The sequence below is a fragment of the Phyllostomus hastatus genome, unplaced genomic scaffold (genome assembly GCF_019186645.2).
Source record: "Phyllostomus hastatus isolate PE091 unplaced genomic scaffold, TTU_PhHast_1.1 phas_contig_312, whole genome shotgun sequence".
Taxonomy (NCBI): domain Eukaryota; kingdom Metazoa; phylum Chordata; class Mammalia; order Chiroptera; family Phyllostomidae; genus Phyllostomus; species Phyllostomus hastatus.
In genome coordinates, this window is record NW_025333849.1 from 3,744,188 (window position 1) to 3,765,726 (window position 21,539).

General features: G+C 40.6%; 1 protein-coding gene across 2 annotated transcripts in view; it reads right to left on the bottom strand.

Annotated features, from left to right (window-relative positions):
- Positions 1 to 21,539, bottom strand: part of FAM120A (family with sequence similarity 120A) — a 130,589-nt gene that overhangs the window by 66,066 nt on the left and 42,984 nt on the right. For both annotated transcript variants that reach the window (XM_045839782.1, XM_045839781.1), the window contains exons 4-5: positions 4,704 to 4,832; positions 3,866 to 3,962 (exon numbers count right to left, since the gene is read on the bottom strand). In XM_045839782.1, the coding sequence (XP_045695738.1) occupies positions 3,866 to 3,962; positions 4,704 to 4,832 (226 nt within the window). The remainder of the gene's footprint in view (positions 1 to 3,865; positions 3,963 to 4,703; positions 4,833 to 21,539) is intronic.

A 21,539-nucleotide genomic window follows, 5' to 3' on the forward strand; every position in this document is an offset into this window, starting at 1 on the left:
TGGCCCAATTTGCTTGTGGGTAGCAAGGGAAGTGAATTAAAAGCAGGGTGAGGGCCGAGCAAGAGGCATTATTCCCTCTCTGAACCCTCCCCAACATGTAGCGCCACAAAGCAGTAATGTGGGTTGTCCCACCCTGGCAGGTATCTAAGGCTCCACCCCTTACCACGTAACAGGCGAGACAAGACAAAGAAGTATCACCCAAATGAAAGAACAGATCAAAACTTCAAAAAAAAAGAATAAAGCTACAAAGAGATAGCCAACCTATCAGATGCAGAGTTCAAAACACTGGTAATCAGGATGCTCACAGAAATGGTTGAGTATGTTCGCAAAATAGAGGAAGGGGTGAAGTCTATGCAAAGTGAAATAAAGGAAAATGTATAGGGAACAAATAGTGACCATACATGAACAAATAGTGACCAGGAAGGAAACTGGGACTCAAATCAATGATTTGGAGGAGAAGGAAGAAATAAACTTTTAACCAGAGAATGAAGAAACAAGAATTCAAAAAAATGAGAGGTTTAGGAACCTCTGGGACAACTTTAAACGTTCCAACATAGGGGTGGAATCATAGGGGTGCCGGAAGAAGAGGAAGAGTAAGAATTTGAAAACTTATTGCAAAAACTAATAGAGAACCTCCCCAATCTGGCAAAGGGAATAGACTTCCAGAAAGTCCAGAGAGCATTAGAGTCCCAAATAAGTTGGACCCAAGGAAGCACACACCAAGGCACATCACAATTACATTACCCAAGATTAAAGATAAGGAGAGAATCTTAAAAGCAGCAAGAGAAAAAAAGGAGACAGTTACCTACAAAGGAGTTCTCATAAGACTATCAGCTGATTTCTCTAAAGAGACCTTACAGGCAAGAAAGTGGTGGAAAGAAGTATTCCAAGTCATGGAAGGCAAGGACCTACATCCAAGATTACTTGATCCAGCAAAGCTATCATTTGGAATGGAAGGGCAGATAAAGTGCTTCCCAGATAAGGTCAAGTTAAAGGAGTTCATCATCACCAAGCCCTTATTATATGAAATATTAAAGAGACTTATCTAAGAAAAAGAAGATGATCAAAAATATGAACAGTGAAATGACAACAAACTCACAACTATCAGCAACTGAACCTAAAAAAAAAATAAAAACAAAAACAAACTAAGCAAACATCTAGAACAGGAACAGAATCAAAGAAATGGAGGTTACATGGAGGATTATGAGTGGGGAGAGTGTGGAGGGAGAATGGGGAAAAAGGTACAGGGAATAAGCATAAATGGTAGGTACAAAATAGACAGGGGAAGTTAACACATTGTATGAGGGAAACGTATTTATACGTTTTACGTTGACTGATAGTAGAGCGCATGACAAAAACTACCCGCAAACAATGTGTTAAGAAAGAATGGGAAATGGAGAAGCCAAAGAACTTATATGTATGACCCATGGACACGAACTAAGGTGGGCTGGGAATGCTGGTGGGAGACAGGATGCAGGGCAAGGCAGGATAAAGGGTAGAAAAAAACGGTACAACCGTAATAGTATAATCAATAAAATATACTTTGGGAAAAAAAAAGAAAAAGAAAATGTCTTATAGAAAGATTTACAGGTCTTATTGCCTACATTAACCTCCCTCAAAATGTCACTCTAAACATCCCAAATTATTTACCAATTAGACTGTTGTTTTCCATAAAACACTGAAAAGTGAAAGTGAAAATTCAGGAGTATCCACTTCATTAATAAAATACATTGTTTCATGATCTAATAAAATATGAATGCACTTTATAAAACATCACATAGTCTTAAGCTCAAACTTATACCTAATTTAAAACTCATTAGCTTAGATCAAAGCCAAACATTAAATCAAGTGTCTTTATCCTTTTACTCCTAATGCCCTCCTCTTGAATAAACGTTCAAGTCTCAAGTACACTACAATGATTGCTTAAACCACAATTGTCATAGGAGGACCAGATATCACTTAAATACAGGAAGTGCGAAGTATGTCCTATGAGCTGCTCCTTTCAGGGTTTCTTATCATTCATTCAACATTAATCATTCACTGCCTTTTCCAGCTGTTCTTCCTAAAACAGTGACAGTACCTGCTATGTAATAAGCATTCATTAAAGCACTATACATATAGTTTCTCTTTTCATAGTCACAGAAGTACAACGCTTTAATAAAACAGGATACCTGTGGCTGAGAGGTAGGAATCAGGATGCCCACAGCCTGAGAACCCAGTCTCTTGCCTGTCTCACCTGCATTTACTGGACATCCCCTGTGCCAGGAGTAAAACCTAAACACCATCATGTTATCTGTCCTCATCATGTCTTGCCTTAACCAAAGTAAAGTAATACATGGTATCAAGTCTCCTTCCTTCCAATGCCTCCTGTCCCCTTTTCCAAGGGTATTCCTAAACCACATCAAATCATTTCACTCTCCTCACTCAACAAATTTTCATGAATCAAGTCATTCAGTCAAATACTTGCCCACTGTAGGTATAAGAGTGAAGGTGGCTGGTGAGGTCCTGGCTCCCCAAGGCTTGACATTCTTGTGGTTAGAAGGTTGGTGTGAGAAAGTGTAAAGAGAATTAAAGTGTCATGATGATGGCCTGGTGGACTGGTATAGATAAAAGACCCCAGAGAAGTGACAGTGAAGCCTAGAAATTGGAATGTCCAAAGCACAAGTCAGGGAGAGAGAGCTCTAGGCCCACAGCTGGTGCAGAAGGCCCTTGGCCTGAGACAGTGTGACACACTCCAAGCAGGAATGAAGCCAGGGCCTGGGGAGTGAGAGGCAGAATGCAACAGGAGTCAGACTATAAGGAAGCAGGTCGGCAGCTAGGAGTTGGTTCCAAATGAGACAGGAGAGGCAGGGACCCACACATTTTTAAACACTACTCTGGCTGCTAGAAAGAAAATGGTGGTAATGGGGGAAGGCAACAGAACAGCAAAACCTGTATCATAAGGAGGCCTCTGTGACAACCACAGTCTCAAGAAGGCGCTGAGCCAGCAGATGATATGACTTGCACCCACTGCCCTCAACCTCCCTCGTCCCATGGCATCAGGACCATTGATACTCTCTTGTCCATCACCCACCCATAGAGATAGCCATCAACAGCCAGCACTTGCCTTTTATCTCTGTGCCCACCACGTACGCAGCACACATTAGCAATGTGTCTGAACAAGTGAATGAATGTAAAGGACAAGTATTAAGGACGTTTTTCAACCCTAGGATTAATCTTCTGAAACCAGTAAAAAAGTCAAATTCCTCTGAGTTTCAGGAACATGCTGTCTCTCATGTATGAAATAGGCAACACTGGAACAACTGGCAGCATGATTTCTCATAGCTTTCCTGCTTTGTACCCCAAAAAAAGGCAATCTGACTCTGGAAGGAGGCTAGTATTTTACAACCTTTCAGGAGATAGTCACTACCAAGCAAGCTTCAGGCAAACAGTTTATTCTGCAATAACTCAAATCTCTGAGTTAAATTTGGTCTTTTGCAAAAAAAAGAAAAAGGCAACAAAAGAGGAAACACACATCCATACACTCATGAAAGCATTTATAGATCTGGGGGTCTTCTATGTCCTCAGCATATTCTGCAAGAGGATACCTCAGGGACACACAGACTTCAGCATCACCACCATTTACAACTTTTGTCCTCATGGCCTTACTTTTCTCCTCTACTTTCATTAAGTGTGTTAAGTTTTCTTTTGCTCCTCAGTACTTTCAGGGAATACTAATGAGTCTGCCCAGGAGGTTCTGCTATACTTATTTGTATAACTGAAGAAATCTCCTCTGGAAGAAGAATCCTACAAGGTTATCAGGTTTATTTAATCTCCTTGGTTACAGCATGGTCAGCAGGCATCACTGAAGCCTTCACTTACTTACCTACGTAGTGTTGTGGGTGAAATGCCACAGGCTTACTAGTCGCTGAATAATATCCAATTGCTCTCTTAAATCGAATAACTTTGTCATCTGTTCTAGACTGAAATAAACATAGGAAAACCTTTGTAAATTAGTATGTCACTGGTCATGTGTTTCAACATATTTTTATAATTCAGTATGTATATAAATAATCTGTAGACTTCCAAGCTTGATAAGAGTTTAGAATAATATTAAATCTTCAAGCATAATCAAGACAGCACGGCAGTTAACACAGAATCTGAAGCGGCAACCAAGAGACCTCGGTTTTAGGATGTAGCTCTCAACTTCTCTAACTTCTTCTTGGCCAGGTCCCTGGTACTGCCAGAAGAGGTTTTACTTTCCATGTCTAGCAAGCAGAGCAGCTATTTCAATTCTTCAGAGAACAGAGAGAAGTCACATAAACTTCACCTCTTTTACTAATCCTGACCCCTCAAATCCCTTACTTTCCACAAAAGGAAAAAGAAACCCTTGACCATCACCTGAAGGAAGGACAAGTCAGAGATTCACAATTCTACCTGACCCACTTGACATGTCTGTCTTCTTTGTGGAAATCCTATCAAGTCATGAGGAAGACTCCAGGAACAACAAAGACCTTACCACTCACCTCCCTCAATTACTCCTCTGTTCAGGCCAGAGGGGAGGCTAGAGGAGCTGGTGAGGTGCTAGCCCTCCTGGCCAGCATGTAGGCCTGTCAGCTGAGCAAGTGCTCCTGGTTGTGGCCAGCCAGCATGTGCGTCTCAAGCCCCTTCCAAACCTGGCACACACCACTGTCCAAGTGCTACCCAGGCACCTGCATTTCTACCTGAGAATGCTGGAAAACATCTTTAGCTATGGCATCCAAGTCCGAGGTGTCCTGGATGTTGCGGACGTAGTCAGCCACAGCCTTGATCACCACATCACATGGCGGCAAGACCAGCTGGTGGGCCCGGACCTGAGAAAACAAGCACATACGTCAACATGCTAATTCCAAACTCCAGGTAGTGCTTCTTTCTGAGGGCCCAATTATTACCCATCTGTGAGTTTTTAGGCCCAAGAATCTGGTGCTCTGAGGTTCAAGCCCTGGATCTCCCTTTCAGTTGTTAAAATACAGCCTGGTTAGGTTAAGAAGCATCCAACAGGCTTTCATTACTTCTGTGCCCAGGTCTGTGACTGGCTTGTGATCAGTTCCAAGCCTGAGACCCTGAGCCCTGTAACAGCCAGCACGCAGCTATGGAGAAGCCATGAGGCCACAGATGCGTCCTTTCTTCAAGCACCCAAGTCCACTTCAGAAAGACAAGGGAGGAAACTTATCTCTCTTACTGCTGAGGGACAGACATGCCTGATGAAAGACATATGGAATAAAGTACAGGAGTATTTTATTGTTCCAGAATAGTTGATACCAGGAAAATATAAGTAAACAGAGATATAATTATAGCTATGCCCCTGTATTCTTAGAAACAAAACTGAATCAGGTACTAACGTTTCCAGCAATCAAAAGTTTGAATGATAGCACAAAATGATGTCTTTATTTTCTAGTTAGTCATGAAAAGCATAAAGTTAAAAAAGTGGGAAAAAGATATAACGGCTTTGTGCCCCCAGAGCTCTGCACTCCTGCCCATCACTCATATGAATGTGGTCTGTTCCACAGCATTTAGCTGACCTCAGGCCAAGCCTGTTAACCTGAATTATTCAGATGGGCCCAATGTCATTACAGGGTCCTCTAATGTGGAAAGGGAAGCAGAAAAGCTGGTTTCAGAGATGAAATGTGAGGACTCACTAGCCATTACTCGCTTTGACAGTGGAAAAAGAGCCACAGTGTGTGGTGGCCTCTACAAGACAGAAAAGGTAGGAAATATTCTCCCTGAGCCTCCAGAAGCAATGTGGCCCTGCTGACACCTTGAATTTAGTTCAGTGAGACCCATTTTGGATTTGTGACTTCTAGAACTGTAAGATAATAAATTTGCGTTGTTTTGAGACACCACCAACAAAATAAAATTAGAAAAACTCAGCCTAATCAAATGGAATGGAAGAAACTTCTGGTACAATAGATACCTACATTTTTAAGTTATTACGCAAATTTTCACATGCACAAGAGAACAATTTTCTTTAGGAAAAAGCATAGTTTCTTCTTGAAACAATGTTTCACATGTCTGAGCAGCTTTTCTACTATCCTAGGAAGGTAAACTCCACATAATGGACTGCAGAGAACCACTGAAATGTCTACAGATATGGATCAGAAACCCATTCCCAGAAACCTAGCTCTCCCCATGTAAAAATGAAAAATCTCTGACACACACCTGCTCCTCCGTGAGGAAATCCTTGGAACAGTACATTCCAGCTAGTCTGGAAGGCATGAAAGTTCTAATCACTCTCCACCTTCAGGGTATTTAACAGTCCCATAGTAGGGCAGGTAGAAGGGTCAGCTGCTGGCAGTCCCAGGAATGTGGAACCAGGATCAAAACTCTGAGTGTCCTACACTCAGCAGAACACAGCCTTTACCCCTCAACAAGTGCACAGCACAGGGACAGGGACAGGTATGCCTGAGGCTCTCTAACTGCAGTTGAGGGCTAGTTGGCCTCACATGTTTGGTGGCACTCTAAAAGCCTAGGATTCTGTAATTATTCTATATACAATACTGGAAAGGCTGCTCATTTTAGAAGAATTTTATACAGAGAAAAAAATGACAATTAACATGTTAAGAAGAGAATTTGCTAGACATAAAAAGGCCAAAACATGAAAAGGCTTCCTTAGGGTTGGGGAAGCTACCAGAGTGATGCAAGCTGCCTCTCCTAGGGGTGCACACATTGACACCAGGACACCACCGACAAATGGGCAGACACTCACTAACCCACCCACCTTCAAGTAAAAGTGATAGTGTGTTGCTTTTGCTCTTGCAGATATCCTGTCTTCATTATCGCCCCCCAAACACTGTAGCTAAAAGGTCCTTGAAGTACACAGATCCTTAAATTAAAGAGCCCCCAAATCCTTCTAAGTAATTAAGACGACCATAAACCTACATCCTTTAAAATTTCCCCATGGCCTGGACTCCTTCCTCATACCCACCTACCTCTCACCCTTCCCACTTCACTGCTAATATAGCCTTCCAAATCTAACTCAGGGTGAACTCCAATATTCCTTGTACTCAGGGCAGAACTTGGTGGTGATTACATAGTGGTCCCACCCCAAATTGCCCCAGGAATGCCGAGTGACAGCATGCAATGGCTTCACTGCACATAAGAGGCTTTCACTTAGGAAGGAAGAGGTTATGAAATAACTTCTAAAATTCAGATAGTACTAAGTTTTACCAAAACGACTGACCATAGAATTCCATTTAGTAGCAAGATACCTGGTACATTTTAGTACGGATACGTTTACAAACACCCAATTTACTAAAGTTTTAAAACTCCTAATAACTTTTCATTTGTATTTTCTTTAAAAACCTTGCCATTGCGTGTATAAGGGAAACCACACATTCCTGTTAGAAACTGTGTGTCATCAGAACCAATTAAATGGAGGAAGAAAAAACCCCCCAAAATCCTGACTACCTTAACTAACAACTCTCTGTATCTATCTGTCTATACATAATACACACACCCATATCCATAAAGGTATTTATCTACCTATGGTACTTTCAACTGGAAAAAAACACATTGAGACCTGTTGATCCATACAAAGAACCATCACCTGATGTTGTTAAATCTTCCCAAAGACACTAGAGAATAGCATCTGGCTCATCCTGTTGCAGCAGTAACTACACATGAGAGTTACAGTAATCTGTCTTTGTCTATTCACAAAAACAAAATTAACACTTACACCAAATAAGTGTTTCCTGCTTCAAGATAGGCTTCAAAATATTTTAATGGAAGTCCCATTTCTTCTCCATTTTTCTTCTCTTTGAGCACTTTTGAATTTTGTTTTTATTTTAGCTCAAAAGTTTAAGGTTAGAAAAAAACAAGTCAAATTGTAACATCCCTAAATTAAAGTTGAAAACATGTACTTTCTATCTCCAAAGACAGGCAATAAATTCTGTTTAATTAAAAAGAAAATGTTTATGATCAAATCGTCTTTTTATAGTACATGGTGGCAATTTTGATATTTCTTAGTCACTTGCTTTATAAAAAAATAAAAATCTGGAGATGGAAAAGATCTCCAAGATGCCATATACACTCACCCCTTTGCTTTCAGGCAAAATAATTAAATAACAGATACTGTTTGAGTGGAAACTTCTAACTGCCTCCACACAAAATATCCTCTCAAGTGACAGATTTTCACTTTTAGCATCATCTTTCCTCTAACTTCCCATTTCCTACTGAAAAATGTGTACTGCTGTCTCTCATGAGACAGATGGGAATGGTGTGGAATGCACTTAATGAAGACAGGTCCACCTGGGGCTTGTACTCTATAGACCTTGCTTCTCTGTCAGGATCCCTAAGCCAGCAGGCACCCTCCTCTGCCATCCATGAAAATCCCCTGTCCCTTTTGCCAGCCTCTACACTTTGTATTTAGTTCTGAACCCCTCCAAAGCCCTAGGACTGGATTGGAGCAGGGGCCCAGAGCACACATGCCTGCAAGTCACTTCGTCAGCCATCCTACCAGGCCTGCCCAGATACCTGCCACACTTTTGCCCTAGTCAAGCAGTGTGGCCCTCACATGTCTCCAAGCACTGGGACAACAGGGCTAACCTCCTGAACAAGAGGTTGATATAGCCACGTATCCTCAGCACCAGGACTCAGTGGAAATGCCCCCAAGCTAATATGAGCACAGGGCAGACCCACACTACAGGAACACCAAGAGAGTCCTCAGAAGCCCTGTCACACAACCCTCAAAGAGAACTGCCATGAGCAGTCTTCACTGTAGCCAGTGCCAGCTACCACAAATGGACAATCTGATTCTTTACAGCAGTGGTCTCCAACCTTTTTGGCACCAGGGACCAGTTTTGTGGAAGACAATTTTTCCACGGACCAGAGTGGGGAATGGTTTCGCGATGATTCTAGCACATTACATTTATTATGCACTTTATTTCTGTTATTATTACAAAAGTTAATACATAATGAAATAATTATACAACCCACCATAATGCAGAATCAGTGGGAGCCCTGAGCTTGTTTTCCTGCAACTAGATGGTCCCCATCAGGGGGTGATAGGAAACAGTGACACTCAAAGTATGTTGCTTATGTTCAGTCTACTCTGTAATCTCATTTTGGTTGCTGTCACTGCAGAAAACCATGCTTCACACTGAGAGGACATTGGAAATGGAAGCAGATTTTTCAGTGTTTTTGTGGCAATTATGGGATATTCCGCCTTGACTTTAATCCAGAACATACGGAGATTTGAAGTCTCTAACATACTTTTGCAGTCACCATCATTTGTGATCTCAAGCAGTTGATCCTCTTCTAGCACAGACAAAGTTGATTCACCTGGCTTATTCACAAATGGGTAAGCAGACCCATTCCTTCCCTGTTTGGGGTCCTTTGTAGTTGGGCACTAATGCTCCAACTCTTCTGAAAGTTGAGATAGGTGACCATACACCAGCTGGGAGAAAGAAGGCCCTGCCTCAGTCTTTCAAAATCTCTTCTAATGTTTGAAACATATCAAAAATCCCCATGTTCACCCGTCACCCCCATAATTCCAGTTTGGCTTTGAATACAGACACTTTATCTGCCAATTTGAACACAGTTGTTTTCTACCCAAAGTGAAGACTGAGATTGTTGGGCATGTTGATTATGGCACACAAATAAGCAAGTTTTGCAACCCATTCTGTGTCACTGACATGCTGCCAGTGGTGACTGTTTTTCTAAAAAAGTAATCTCTGGAACAGCTCTCATCACTCAGAAACTGGCCAGTGAGCTACCTTTAGAAAACCATCTAACTTCTGTGTATAAGACAGGACATGTGTGCTCTGTGTCCATCTCCACACAGAGCTGCATGAGCAGATGTGAGTTAAGGGTATGTACTTTAATGTGTTTGATAATTTTAATCACATCCTGCAAAACACTGTTAAATTCAGGTGACATTTTTCGGTTAGCCAGCATTTCTCTATGAATGACACAGTGTGTTGATTCACATTCATAAGGGACCTCTTTGACCCAAGTGGTAAAACCAGAGAGCTGTCCGGTCATGGCAGCCACTCTGTCCATGACTATACAGACACAATTCAGTTTTCCTGAAATGTAATCATTCAGACTTGAATAGTTCTGTAGATGTGGTGTTATTTAGCAACGGAAGTGCACAAAACATATTCTCATGCACATCCTCCTGAAAAATATATTGCACAAAAACAAGCATCGTTGCCTTGTTGTCAGCATCAGTAGACTTGATCTGGATTGCATACCACAGTGACTCATTAATCCTTTCTAACAAATCGTACCTCAATGTCCTCTGCTATTTCATCAATTCGTCTAGTTATGGTGCCAGCTGAAAAAGGAGCACATGCTACCTTCTGAACTTCAGACTTTCCAGAAGTTCACAACAAATGTCCTTAGCAGCAGGCAGGATCAACTCTTCACCAACAGTAAAGGGCTTCTCAGTTCTAGCAATGCAGTTAGCCACTAAGAATGCTACTCTCCATGCAGACACATTTGATGAAGCGCTGGCCTTCAACAATTGCTTCTGTTCTTCATGTTCACATTTTTCTTTTGAAAAACTTCAAAGGCTTGTCTTTTCACGCAGGGTACTTGGTCTCCATGTGGCAAAGCAGTTTTGAAGTCTTCATGGCTTCACTGAATAGCTAGTTGCCACATATTATACAAAGTGGGCTTGGAAAATGTGAATCACCTGTTACATTGAACCTGCAATTTAAGTAAGGCTCCTGGTATTTTCTCTTAAATGCAGCTTTTTTTTTTTTTTTTTTTGATGGTGGCCTTCGAGTCTTCTGCTGTCTCATCATTGGGTCTTTCCCCCTTCTCAAAGCTCTCCAGTGACATTTGTTTTTTACTTATTTTGGCTAGGGTCAGCTTGTGGGCTTACCAAAAGTGCGTAGTGCAGGAAAGAGGCACAGATGGAAGTAGTAAATAAAATGGGTGAGCTACGCACAGACTAAAGTGTTGGATTCTGACTTAAAGCCTGCCACCAGATGCAGCTGTACAATTGAAGTATATCAACTCACTTGCCACTATAAAGCTTGCTACCGGATACACCTTAATTGTCACCTGCACTCATTGTTAGGGTTTTGATACGAATCTGCTAGCAAAAGATTTATTATGGTCTCTGTGCAGTAAAACGTCTTTGCTAATGATAACCTGTTTGCAGCCACTCCCCAGTGCTAGCATCACCACCTCAGATCATCAGGCATTAGAGTCTCATAGGCAGTGCATAACTTAAACCCCTTATATGCACAGTTCACAGTAGGGTTCACACTCCTATGAGAATCTAATGCCACTGCTGATCTGACAGGAGGTGGAGCTCAGGTGGTAATGCAAGCAATGCGGAGCATCTGTAAATAAAGATGAAGCTTTGCTTGCTCACTTGCTGCTCACCTCCTGCTGTGCAGCCCAGTTCCTAACTGGCCATAGACTGGTTACCAGTCAGTGGCCCAGGGGTTGGTGACCATTGCTTTAGAGTCTTTCCGCGATTTCTACCCATTAATTCGGCAATTCAAGGGACGAAACACAGGAGCTAAGGAACATCTGCATTAAAGAATGCCTGTGCCCTGGCTGGTGTAGTTTAGTGGACTGAGTGCAGGCCTATGAACAAAAGGGTCGCCAGTTTGATTCCCTTTCAGGGAACATGCCTGGGTGGCAGTCAGGTCCCCAGTTGGGGATGTGCAAGAGGCAACCACACATTTATGTTTGTCTCCCTCTCTTTCTTTCTCTCTCCCTTCCCCTCCATCTAAAAAGAAATAAAATCTAAAAAAAAGAAAAGAAAAAGACTGTCTGAAACTAAAAACAAAACAAAAACTCTTCCAAATTCCAAAGCAAAATAATGAACGGTCCCTACTAAAAATCAAATTTTACTATTTTCTAGTATTTCACTACTTATAGTTCTGTAGTCTCATCTACAGCTGTGAATCATTTAAATAGTACAAAGTAGTTATCATATTATATTTCAATCAAATTACATCCACCATGCCACAATGGCAAAGGATTCAATTAAAATCCAAGATTCTCTTGCACGTGATATGTTGATTCAAAACCTTAAAAAATGTACCACAAGAAAGAGTAATTTGACAGATTCTTAACTGTTGCATGATGGAAATGAAATGTCTCTAATAAAATGGCAGGTCCCCATCTGAAGTGAGAAGCTCACTTCCCCAGTAAACACCCAGGTCTGCACATCTAAAGCATGTGCTGGCTGTCCCTGGCTGGGTTGCTCAGTTGGATGGAGCATTGTCCTGTACACCAAAGTCTGCGAGTTTGATTTCCAGGCAGGGTGCATACAGGAGGCAGCCAATCAATGTTTCTCTCTCACACTGATGTCTCTCTCTCTCCCTTACCTTCTTTCTAAAATAAACATATCCTTGGGTGGAGATTAAAAAAAGATGTTTACAGCATATGTTGGCTCAGAGGAGGAAATACATTCAACAGACTTGCTGATTTATTATAGACTTAGAGAAAAACCCAGCTATTGTATTTCTGTTATATCATGCATTAATATATTGGACTACAGACATGAAGACCTGTGAAATTTTGTTTCAAAGTAATTAGTCATTTATTTTGATGAGGTCAAACCACTGTATTATGGTCTAGTATTTCATAGACTCTATTCCAATTCTAAGCAGTCTCAGAACCCAATTCAGAACACTTTTTGTTTTTTAATCCAAAGAAAAGGAACATTTTCCAAATCTATAGGTATTATATTTTTGTGTCGCAAAATACTTTTCCTCTCTTTTAAGAAGAAACTTGCTCAAATCTATTTTTTTACTTCAGTTCTCTTCTCCTTTAAACGTTATACATGTGCACTGACAGGAGTCTGAACCTATCTGTACTGTTCTATGTGTGTCATTCTGGAAACAGGGGCCAGCAGTACATCTATCTATGTTGCATCTTTAGGAAAAGAACGTCAGCATCAGGTTTGCCACATGTTTTAAATGAACACTGGTTTCCTAATACAACAGTTAGCTACCAGCCCCACACCCAGGAAACAAAAATATTTAAGAGCCAATTAAACTATGTTGTAGAAGTGTGTGCACACATATAATTTAATATCAGGCTAAACAGGGCTTGTAGCTGGGAAAAGATATAAATAATCAAGTTCTGCTTATTTCTCAAATAATCCTCATCCTATACATTTTTCCTCTATAAAGTATGTAATTTTGGCCACTAAAATCTTTTTTTCTTTATGTTGGTGGAAATTTGAAATCCTTGAATAATCAGGAAACTAAAGGCACAAATTAAGCTCCTGAAAGAACAAACTGCATCACTGCTCACCAAATTGGATGTAAGAGCTGAGGTATGTAGGAGATAACTTCAGAGGTGATGACAATTCATTATGGATCATTTTCCCCAATCTGCATAAATGAGTTAGAGATCTGATTCAATAAAAATAATTATAAAGTACATTTTAAAAGTTGTCTAGAACTCATGTTATATAGTAGAGAAGATGGGTGCATTTAGTTGGACTATGTTCTACTTGATGGCACTTTAATATATACTAGATAATATAGTTTGTGACCTAAAATATTTTCTTTTTTTTTTAAGATTTAATTTATTTTTTTTTAGAGAGGGAAGGGAGGGGGCGAGAGAGAGAGAGAGAAATATCAATGTGCGGTTGCTGGGGGTCATGGCCTGCAACCCAGGCATGTACCCTGGCTGGGAATCGAACCTGCGACACTTTGGTTCCCAGCCCGTGCTCAATCCACTGAGCTACGCCAGCCAGGGCCTAAAATATTTTCTTTATAAAAAATTTTAAACTTTTAAAAAATTAGTTCTCACCCAAGGATATGTTTTTTATTGATTTTAGACAGAAAGGAAAAGGGCAAGAGAGAAAGAGAGGGAGAGACACACACACTCAGACTAATGTAAGAGTTTCTTTGATCACTTGCCTCCTGTACATACCCTGACCAATGACTTAACCCACAACCCAAGTATGTGCCCTGACCAGGATCAAACCCTCAACGTTTTGGATGATGGGATGACATTCCAACCAACTGAGCCATCTCGCCAGGGCTTTATAAAAAATCTTAGGGGGGGTTAAAGATGGCGGCTTTGCTCCAGGCAGCATGATTCTCGGCTTCTGTGAAGAGGAGGGAAATTCTCGGATTGGAGGAGGAACAGAGCGAGTGGCCTAGGTTACCAAAACATATTTGAAAACAGGACATCAAAAATTATAGTGGTCACTGAAAAACCAGACGGTAAGAAGACTGCTTCAGGACAACAAGGACCCAGGAATCAGCAAGGGGACCAGGGGGGTCCCTGGTCCCCAGGCCTGGTACCCCCGGGGTCTGCCACAGGGCACCCGGGAGAGCAGAGTCGCTGCTCCCTCCCCGGACAACAGGGGTTGAGCAACACCAGGGGAGACCTTGTGGCTTGAAGGCACAGAGAAGGGAGTTGGACTGGGAGATAATCGCCCAGGGGCTGCGAGCACCCACCCATAGCCCTGGGAGAAGTGAGGGCCTCCAGCCAGCACGACCAGGGGCAGCCTGGAAGTCCGCCCACACCCCCAGCCTGGTGGGAGTGTGGATCCGTGGGAGTGTGGACGGGTGGAAAACCCAGACCTCGCAGCCTCCATCAAGGAAAGGGCGCGGGTGTCCTCAGGTTTCTGGAGCCTGCAGTGGTGAACTGTGGAGGCACGAGCCCCCTTGGGAATCCTGACTCTCGAGCTGTGAACCCGGAAGGGACGCGTTCCTAGAGCCTGAAACTCAAAAATTTGGTGGATGGGTGCGCCCTTTCACGATCCCCAGAGATTGCACCGAGAATCCAGAAAAGTCGCGGTGCTTCCTGAGAACATAGCGCCCCCTGCGGTGAAATTTGAGGGAAGGATGCGTTTCCTTGCAATCCCCGGAGCTTGCATCGTGATACCTAAGAGACGAAGGAGCCCTGTGGGGCCCCAGAGCCCAGGAGACCTCAGCAGTGATCTCCAGAGAGCGTGTTCAGGAGTGCCCAGGGTCCTGTAGGGGAAAGTCAGATTGGCTCTGGGGAGAGCGCCCTGCTGGCCCTGGGAGCAGTACCCGAGAGACTTACTGAGATTTGACTGGGAGGAGTGATAAGCATTTCAAAGGACCCTCAGCCTGCTGAAGGCAACAAAACCAGAAAAACTGGTCTGGCCAGTTAGAAACCAACAAGAGGTTTTTCTGTTTTGTTTTGTTTTGTTTTGTTGGCTTCTGTTGGTTGATTGATTTTATCTTGTGTTTTAAGTGACTTTTTATTTTTCAATTCTTATTATTTTATCTCTCAATCCCTTATGTTTCTCTTCCATTCATCCTAGTATTATTCCTTCCACTCCAAATTTATCTCTCCTGCACTCCCATCTTCTACTTTTTTTCCCCTTTTTTCTGAGCGTGCAAGTTGTGGTAATTTGTATTACCTTTTTCTCACTTTTCCAACATTTTTTATTTTAATAATATTTTGGTATTCTTTTTCTTTCTGTATAATCTTCTTAGCTGGTTATACTGTCATTTGATAGGTTCCCCCTGTTATCTCAGTCACAGTGTGTTGATAATTTACTATCCTTCATCTGTGTTCCATTAGTACACCTCTCAAGGTTGTATACTCCTTATTCTTGTTACCTAGATCTCACAGATTCTGCCACAAGATTGTTGCTTTAATATTACTGTAAATAAGAACTAGTTCATACAATTATAAATACTACACAACACCCCTACCTGATCTCAGCCCACTTCGCAATTTCCTGAACTATATTATTGTGGGGGTTGTCTCTCTTCTTTTACACACTACTCCTATTTACTAATCTTTATTCCCACCCTACCTCAGAATATGACCTCCCACAGCCTCACTGTTTTCTAGATCCAAATCACAATCATTTCATCCCCAATAAGAGTCTTACCTTCTTTCCATCCTTTCTAAAACATGCTACTAGGGTGGAGGATCAGGGTTAACACTATAAGTAGCCAAAGGATATCCCATCTCTTCTCTACTGGCTGCTAATGTAAATATCATAAAATACTGCCTTGCTGTACCATTTTGCCTTACTCCTCCAACTGATCACAGAAAAGAGTAGGGGGAAGTTGTGAACACCAGGATACACGAAGGAGACTGCACCACTGAATGTCACAGGTATTCTACCACAGAAGTTCACACCATAAACACAGGGAACCAGAACAGATCAATTTAAGAAACAGAGGCTAACAAGAAGAATCCCACAAACAATGAGAAAACAAAGAAACAATCCCCAACTGAAGGGAAAAGAGGAAGCCTCAGAAAAAATGCTAAATAAAATAGAGGCAACTCAACTATCAGATATTGAGTTCAAAACAATGATTATCAGGAAGCTCAATGAACTCACAATGAGCTACCAGAAACTAGGGGGAAGCTACAACAATCTCACTGCAAACTATTTAAAAATGAAAAAGGAAATAGAAACTCTCAACAAGGGCCAAGAGGAAATGAAGAATGCCATTTCTGAACTGAAGAACACAATAGAAGGAATGAAAAGCAGGATCGATGAAGCAGAAGATAGGATTAGGGAGCTAGAGGACAAAGTAGAAAAAAACACCCAGATAGAGCGAGAAAAGGAAAAGAGGCTCAGAAAAGATGAAGAGGGATTAAGAGAAATGCAAGACAATATGAAACATAATAATATCAGTACAACAGGGTTACCAGAAGGAGAAGAATAAGAGCAAGGGAGAGAAAACCTATTTGAAAAAGTAATGAAGGAAAACTTCCCTAATTTGATGACAGAAAGTCACACAACTCCAGGAAACACAGAGTCCCAATCAAGAGGAACACAAACATGCCCACCTCAAGACACATCATAATTAACATGGCAAAATTTCAAGACAAAGAGAGAATCTTAAAGGCAGCAAAGGAGAAGCAGGAAGTAACATACAAGGGAGCCCCAATAAGGCTAACAGCTGAGTTCTCAATGGAAATACTCCAAGCCAGAAGAGAATGGCAAGAAATATTCCAAGTAATGAGAACCAGAGGTCAGCAACCAAGGCTACTTTACCCAGCAAGGCTCTCAATCAAGATACAAGGCCAAATAAGAAGCTTCCCAGACAAAAGAAGTCTAAAAGAATACACCTCCACCAAACCAGCTCTGCAAGAGAAGCTGAAGGGACTGCTTTAAGGAAGGGAAGGAAAAGAGAGAGAGAGGAACACACATACATAAAAGACAAAGAATAAGTACCTATCAATAATAACCCTAAACGTAAATGAATTAAATGCTCCAATCAAAAGACAAAGAATAGCTGAATGGATAAGAAACAATGACCGACATGTATGCTGCCTACAAGAGACTCACCTCAGAACAAAAGACATACACAGGCTGAAAGTGAAGGGCTGGTAACAAATCTCCCAAGCAAATGGACAGGAAAAAAAAGCCGGGGAAGCAATACTCATATCAGACAAAATAGACTTCCAAAAACGGTCCATAAAGAGAGACCCAGAAGGTCACTTCATAATACTCAAGGGAAGAATCCACCAAGACATAAATATTGTAAATATATATGCACCCTACATAGGAGCACCCAAATACATAAAGAACATCTTAGAGGACTTCAAGAAAAGATATGGACAGCAACACAATTATGGTGAGGGATTTTAACACCCCACTATCAAAAATGGACAGATCTTCTAAACAAAATATCAACAAAGATATTGTGGCATTGAACAATACCCTTGATGAAATGGACTTTCTTTTCAAATGTACACGGAACATTTTCAACATTTTCAAAGACATACCACATGATAGGACACAAAACAAGCCTCAACAATTTCAAGAAAATTGAAACCATACCAAGCATTTTCTCAGACCACAAGGGACTGAAGCTAGAAACCAACCCCAAGGAAAAAAACCCAAAACACTCAAAATCCTGGAGATTAAATAGCATGGTATTAAACAATGAATGGGTCAAGAATGAAATTAGGAAAGAAATCAAAAGGTTTCTGGAAACAAATGAGAATGAACTCACAACAATACAAAACTTATGGGACACAGCCAAGGCAGTCCTGAGAGGGAAGTTCATAGCGATACAGGCCCATCTAAAAAAGTTAGAAACATTTCAAACAAACAACCTAACCCTACATCTACCAGACCTTGACGAACAACAAGACAGCCCACAGCAAGCAGAAGGAAGGAAATAACCAAGATCAGAGCAGAATTAAATGACATAGAGACTAAAAGCACAATTCTAAGGATCAATGAATCCAAAAGTTGGTTCTCTGAAAAGATAAACAAAATCGACAAGCCTTAAAGCAGACTCATCAAGAAAAAAAGAGAGAAGACCCAAATAAACACAATCAGAATGAAAGAGGAGAGATTACAACTGATACCACAGAAATACAAAGCATTGTAAGAAATTACTACAAAGAACTATATGCTAAGAAATTTCAAAACCTAGGTGAAATGGAGAAATTTCTAGAGAAATATAATCTTCCAAAACTCAATGAAAAAGAAGCAGAAAGCCTGAACAGACCAGTAACAGCAAAAGAAATTGCGGCAGTAATCAAAAAACTCCTGACACACAAGAGCCCTGGACCAGATGGTTTCACAGAAGAATTCTACAAAACATTTAAGGAAGACCTAACCCCTATTCTTCACAGACCACTCCAAAAAATCCAAAAATATAGGAGACTCCCAAACTCCTTTTATGAGGCCAACATCATCCTAATTCCAAAACCAGATAAAGACACAACAAAGAAAGAAAACTTCAGGCCAATATCACTGATGAACATTGACGCTAAAATCCTCAACAAAATACTGGCAAACCGCATCCAACAATACATTAAAAAGATCATATACCATGACCAAGTGGGATTCATTCCAGGGATGCAAAGAAAATACAATATTCGAAAATCAGTAAATATAATACATCACATAAAAGCAAAGACAAAAACCACATGATCATATCAATAGATACAGAAAAAGCATTTGATAAGGTACAGCACCCATTTATGATAAAAACACTCAGTAAAGAGGGAATAGAGGGAGCATTTCTCAACATGATAAAGGCTATATAAGAGAGACCTACAGCCAACACCATACTCAATGGGCAAAAATTAAAATCTTTTCCACTAAGATCAGGAACAAGACAAAGCTGTCCACTTTCACCACTTTGATTTAATATAGTACTGGAAGTTTTACCACAGCAATCAGACAAGAAAAAGAAATAAAAGTCATCCAAATTGGGAAGGAGGAAACAAAACTGTCCCTGTTTGCAGATGACATGATAGTGTACATAGAAAATCCTATAGACTCCACCAAAAAACTGCTTGACCTAATAAATGAATTTGGCAAAACAGTGGCATACAAAGTCAATATCCAGAAATCAGAGGCATTTCTGTACACCAACAATGAAATAGCAAAAGCAGAAATCAAGGAAAAAATCCCATTTGAAATTAAAAAAAGTCTAGGAATAAACCTAACCAAAGAGGTAAAAGACCTGTATTCAGAAAACTACATAATACTGAGGAAAGAAATCAAGGAAGACACAAACAAATGGAAACATATACCGTGTTCATGGATTGGGAGAATTAATATAATCAAAATGTCCATACTACTCAAAGCAATTTACACATTCAAGGCAATTCCTATTAAATTACCAATGGCATATTTCACAGACATAGAACAAACACTTCAAAAATTTATATGGTACCATAAACGACCCCGAATAGCTGCTGCAATATTGAGAAAGAAGAGTAAAGTAGGAGGGATCACAATACCTGACACTAAACTATACTACAAGGCCACTGTAATCAAAACAGCCTGGTACTGGCATAAAAACAGGCACATGGACCAATGGAACAGAACAGAGAGCCCAGAAATAAACCCAAGTCTCTATGGTCAATTAATATTTGACAAAGGAAGCAGCAACATAAAATGGAATAAAAATCACCTCTTCAACAAATGGTGTTGGGAGAACTGGACAGCTACATGCAAAAAAATGAAACTGGAGGACCAACTTACAGCATACACAAAAATAAATTCAAGGTGGATAAAAGACTTAAATATAAACTGTGACACCATTAAAGTCCTAGAAGACAACATAGGTAGGAAAATCTCAGATATTCCACGCAGAAACTTTTTTACTGACATGTCTCTTAGAGCAAGGGACATAAAGGAAAGAATAAACAAATGGGACCTCATCAAAATAAAAAGCTTTTGCACAGCTAAAGAAAACAGTATCAAAATTAAAAGAGAACCAACTGTATGGGAAAACATATTTGCCAATGATACCTCAGACAAGGGTTTAATCTCCAAAATATATAAAGAACTTACACGACTCCACTCTAAGAAGACAAGTAACCCAATTGAAAAATGGGCAAAGGACTTGAACAGACACTTCTCCAAGGAGGACATACAGAAAATCCAAAGACACATGAAACGATGTTCAATATCACTAGCTATCAGAGAGATGCAGATTAAAACCACAATGAGATACCACTTCACACCAGTCAGAATGGCCATCATAAAGAAGGCAACAAGCAAGTGTTGGAGAGGTTGTGGAGAAAAGGGGACCCTAGTGCACTGTTGGTGGGACTGCAGACTGGTACAACCACTATGGAAAGCAGTATGGAACTTCCTCAGAAAACTCAAAATGGATATGCCTTTTGACCCAGCAATTCCACTGCTGGGACTATATCCTAAGAACACGAAAACACCAATACAAAAGAACCTATGCACCCAGATGTTCATAGCAGCACAATTTACAGTAGCTAGGTGCTGGAAGCAACCTAGGTGCCCATCAGTAAATGAATGGATCAAAAAACTATGGTACATTTACACAATGGAATTCTATGCAGCAGAAAGAAAGAAGGAGCTCCTACCCTTTGCAACAGCTTGGATGGAGCTGGAAACCATCATGCTAAGCGAAAACGAGCCAGGCAGTGAAAGACAAATACCATATGATCTCACCTTTGACAGGAACCTACACAACCAAACAAAGAAACAAGAAAAATATCCAAAGATACTGAAATAGAGCACAGGGTGACAGTGACCAGAGGGGAGAGAAGAGGGAATTTCAGGGCGGAATGGGAAGGGTTTACAGGAACAAATTTAAAGGACACATGGACAAAAACTAGGGAGAGGGTGGTAATGGGATGGAAGAGGGGAGGGTTGGGTGGGTGGGCTGGATTGGGAGTAAAAGGGAGAAAACTGTACTTGAACAATGATTAAAATTAAAAAAAAAAGAATTTTAGAAAATATAACAATGTTAGAAATTCAAGGACCTTGAAGAATGAAGCAAAGTTAAAATTAAACATGCAAAGTGTAAAAAAAGATTTGTGTCTGTCTGAATAGTATTGTAGTTATATAGCAATTTTCTTACTGCTAATTATGTCAGAGTTCATTGGTATTTTATTTTTGCCTTTGAAAATCATGTAGGTAATAGTTTCTACATTTTCAAAAGTTTTATATGAAATTTAGACATTATAAGAAATTGCAGTACTACCATTTTGATTAGCCTGAAATAAATTTTGCCAAAGTGAAAAAACAAGAACAAAAAAGCTCCTTGATCTCTCCCAATTATATCTAAATTTCACATATATGTTAAGTGTACACCATGTACATTTTTGCAAGTACCATGGTAACTTAATTTATCATCTTA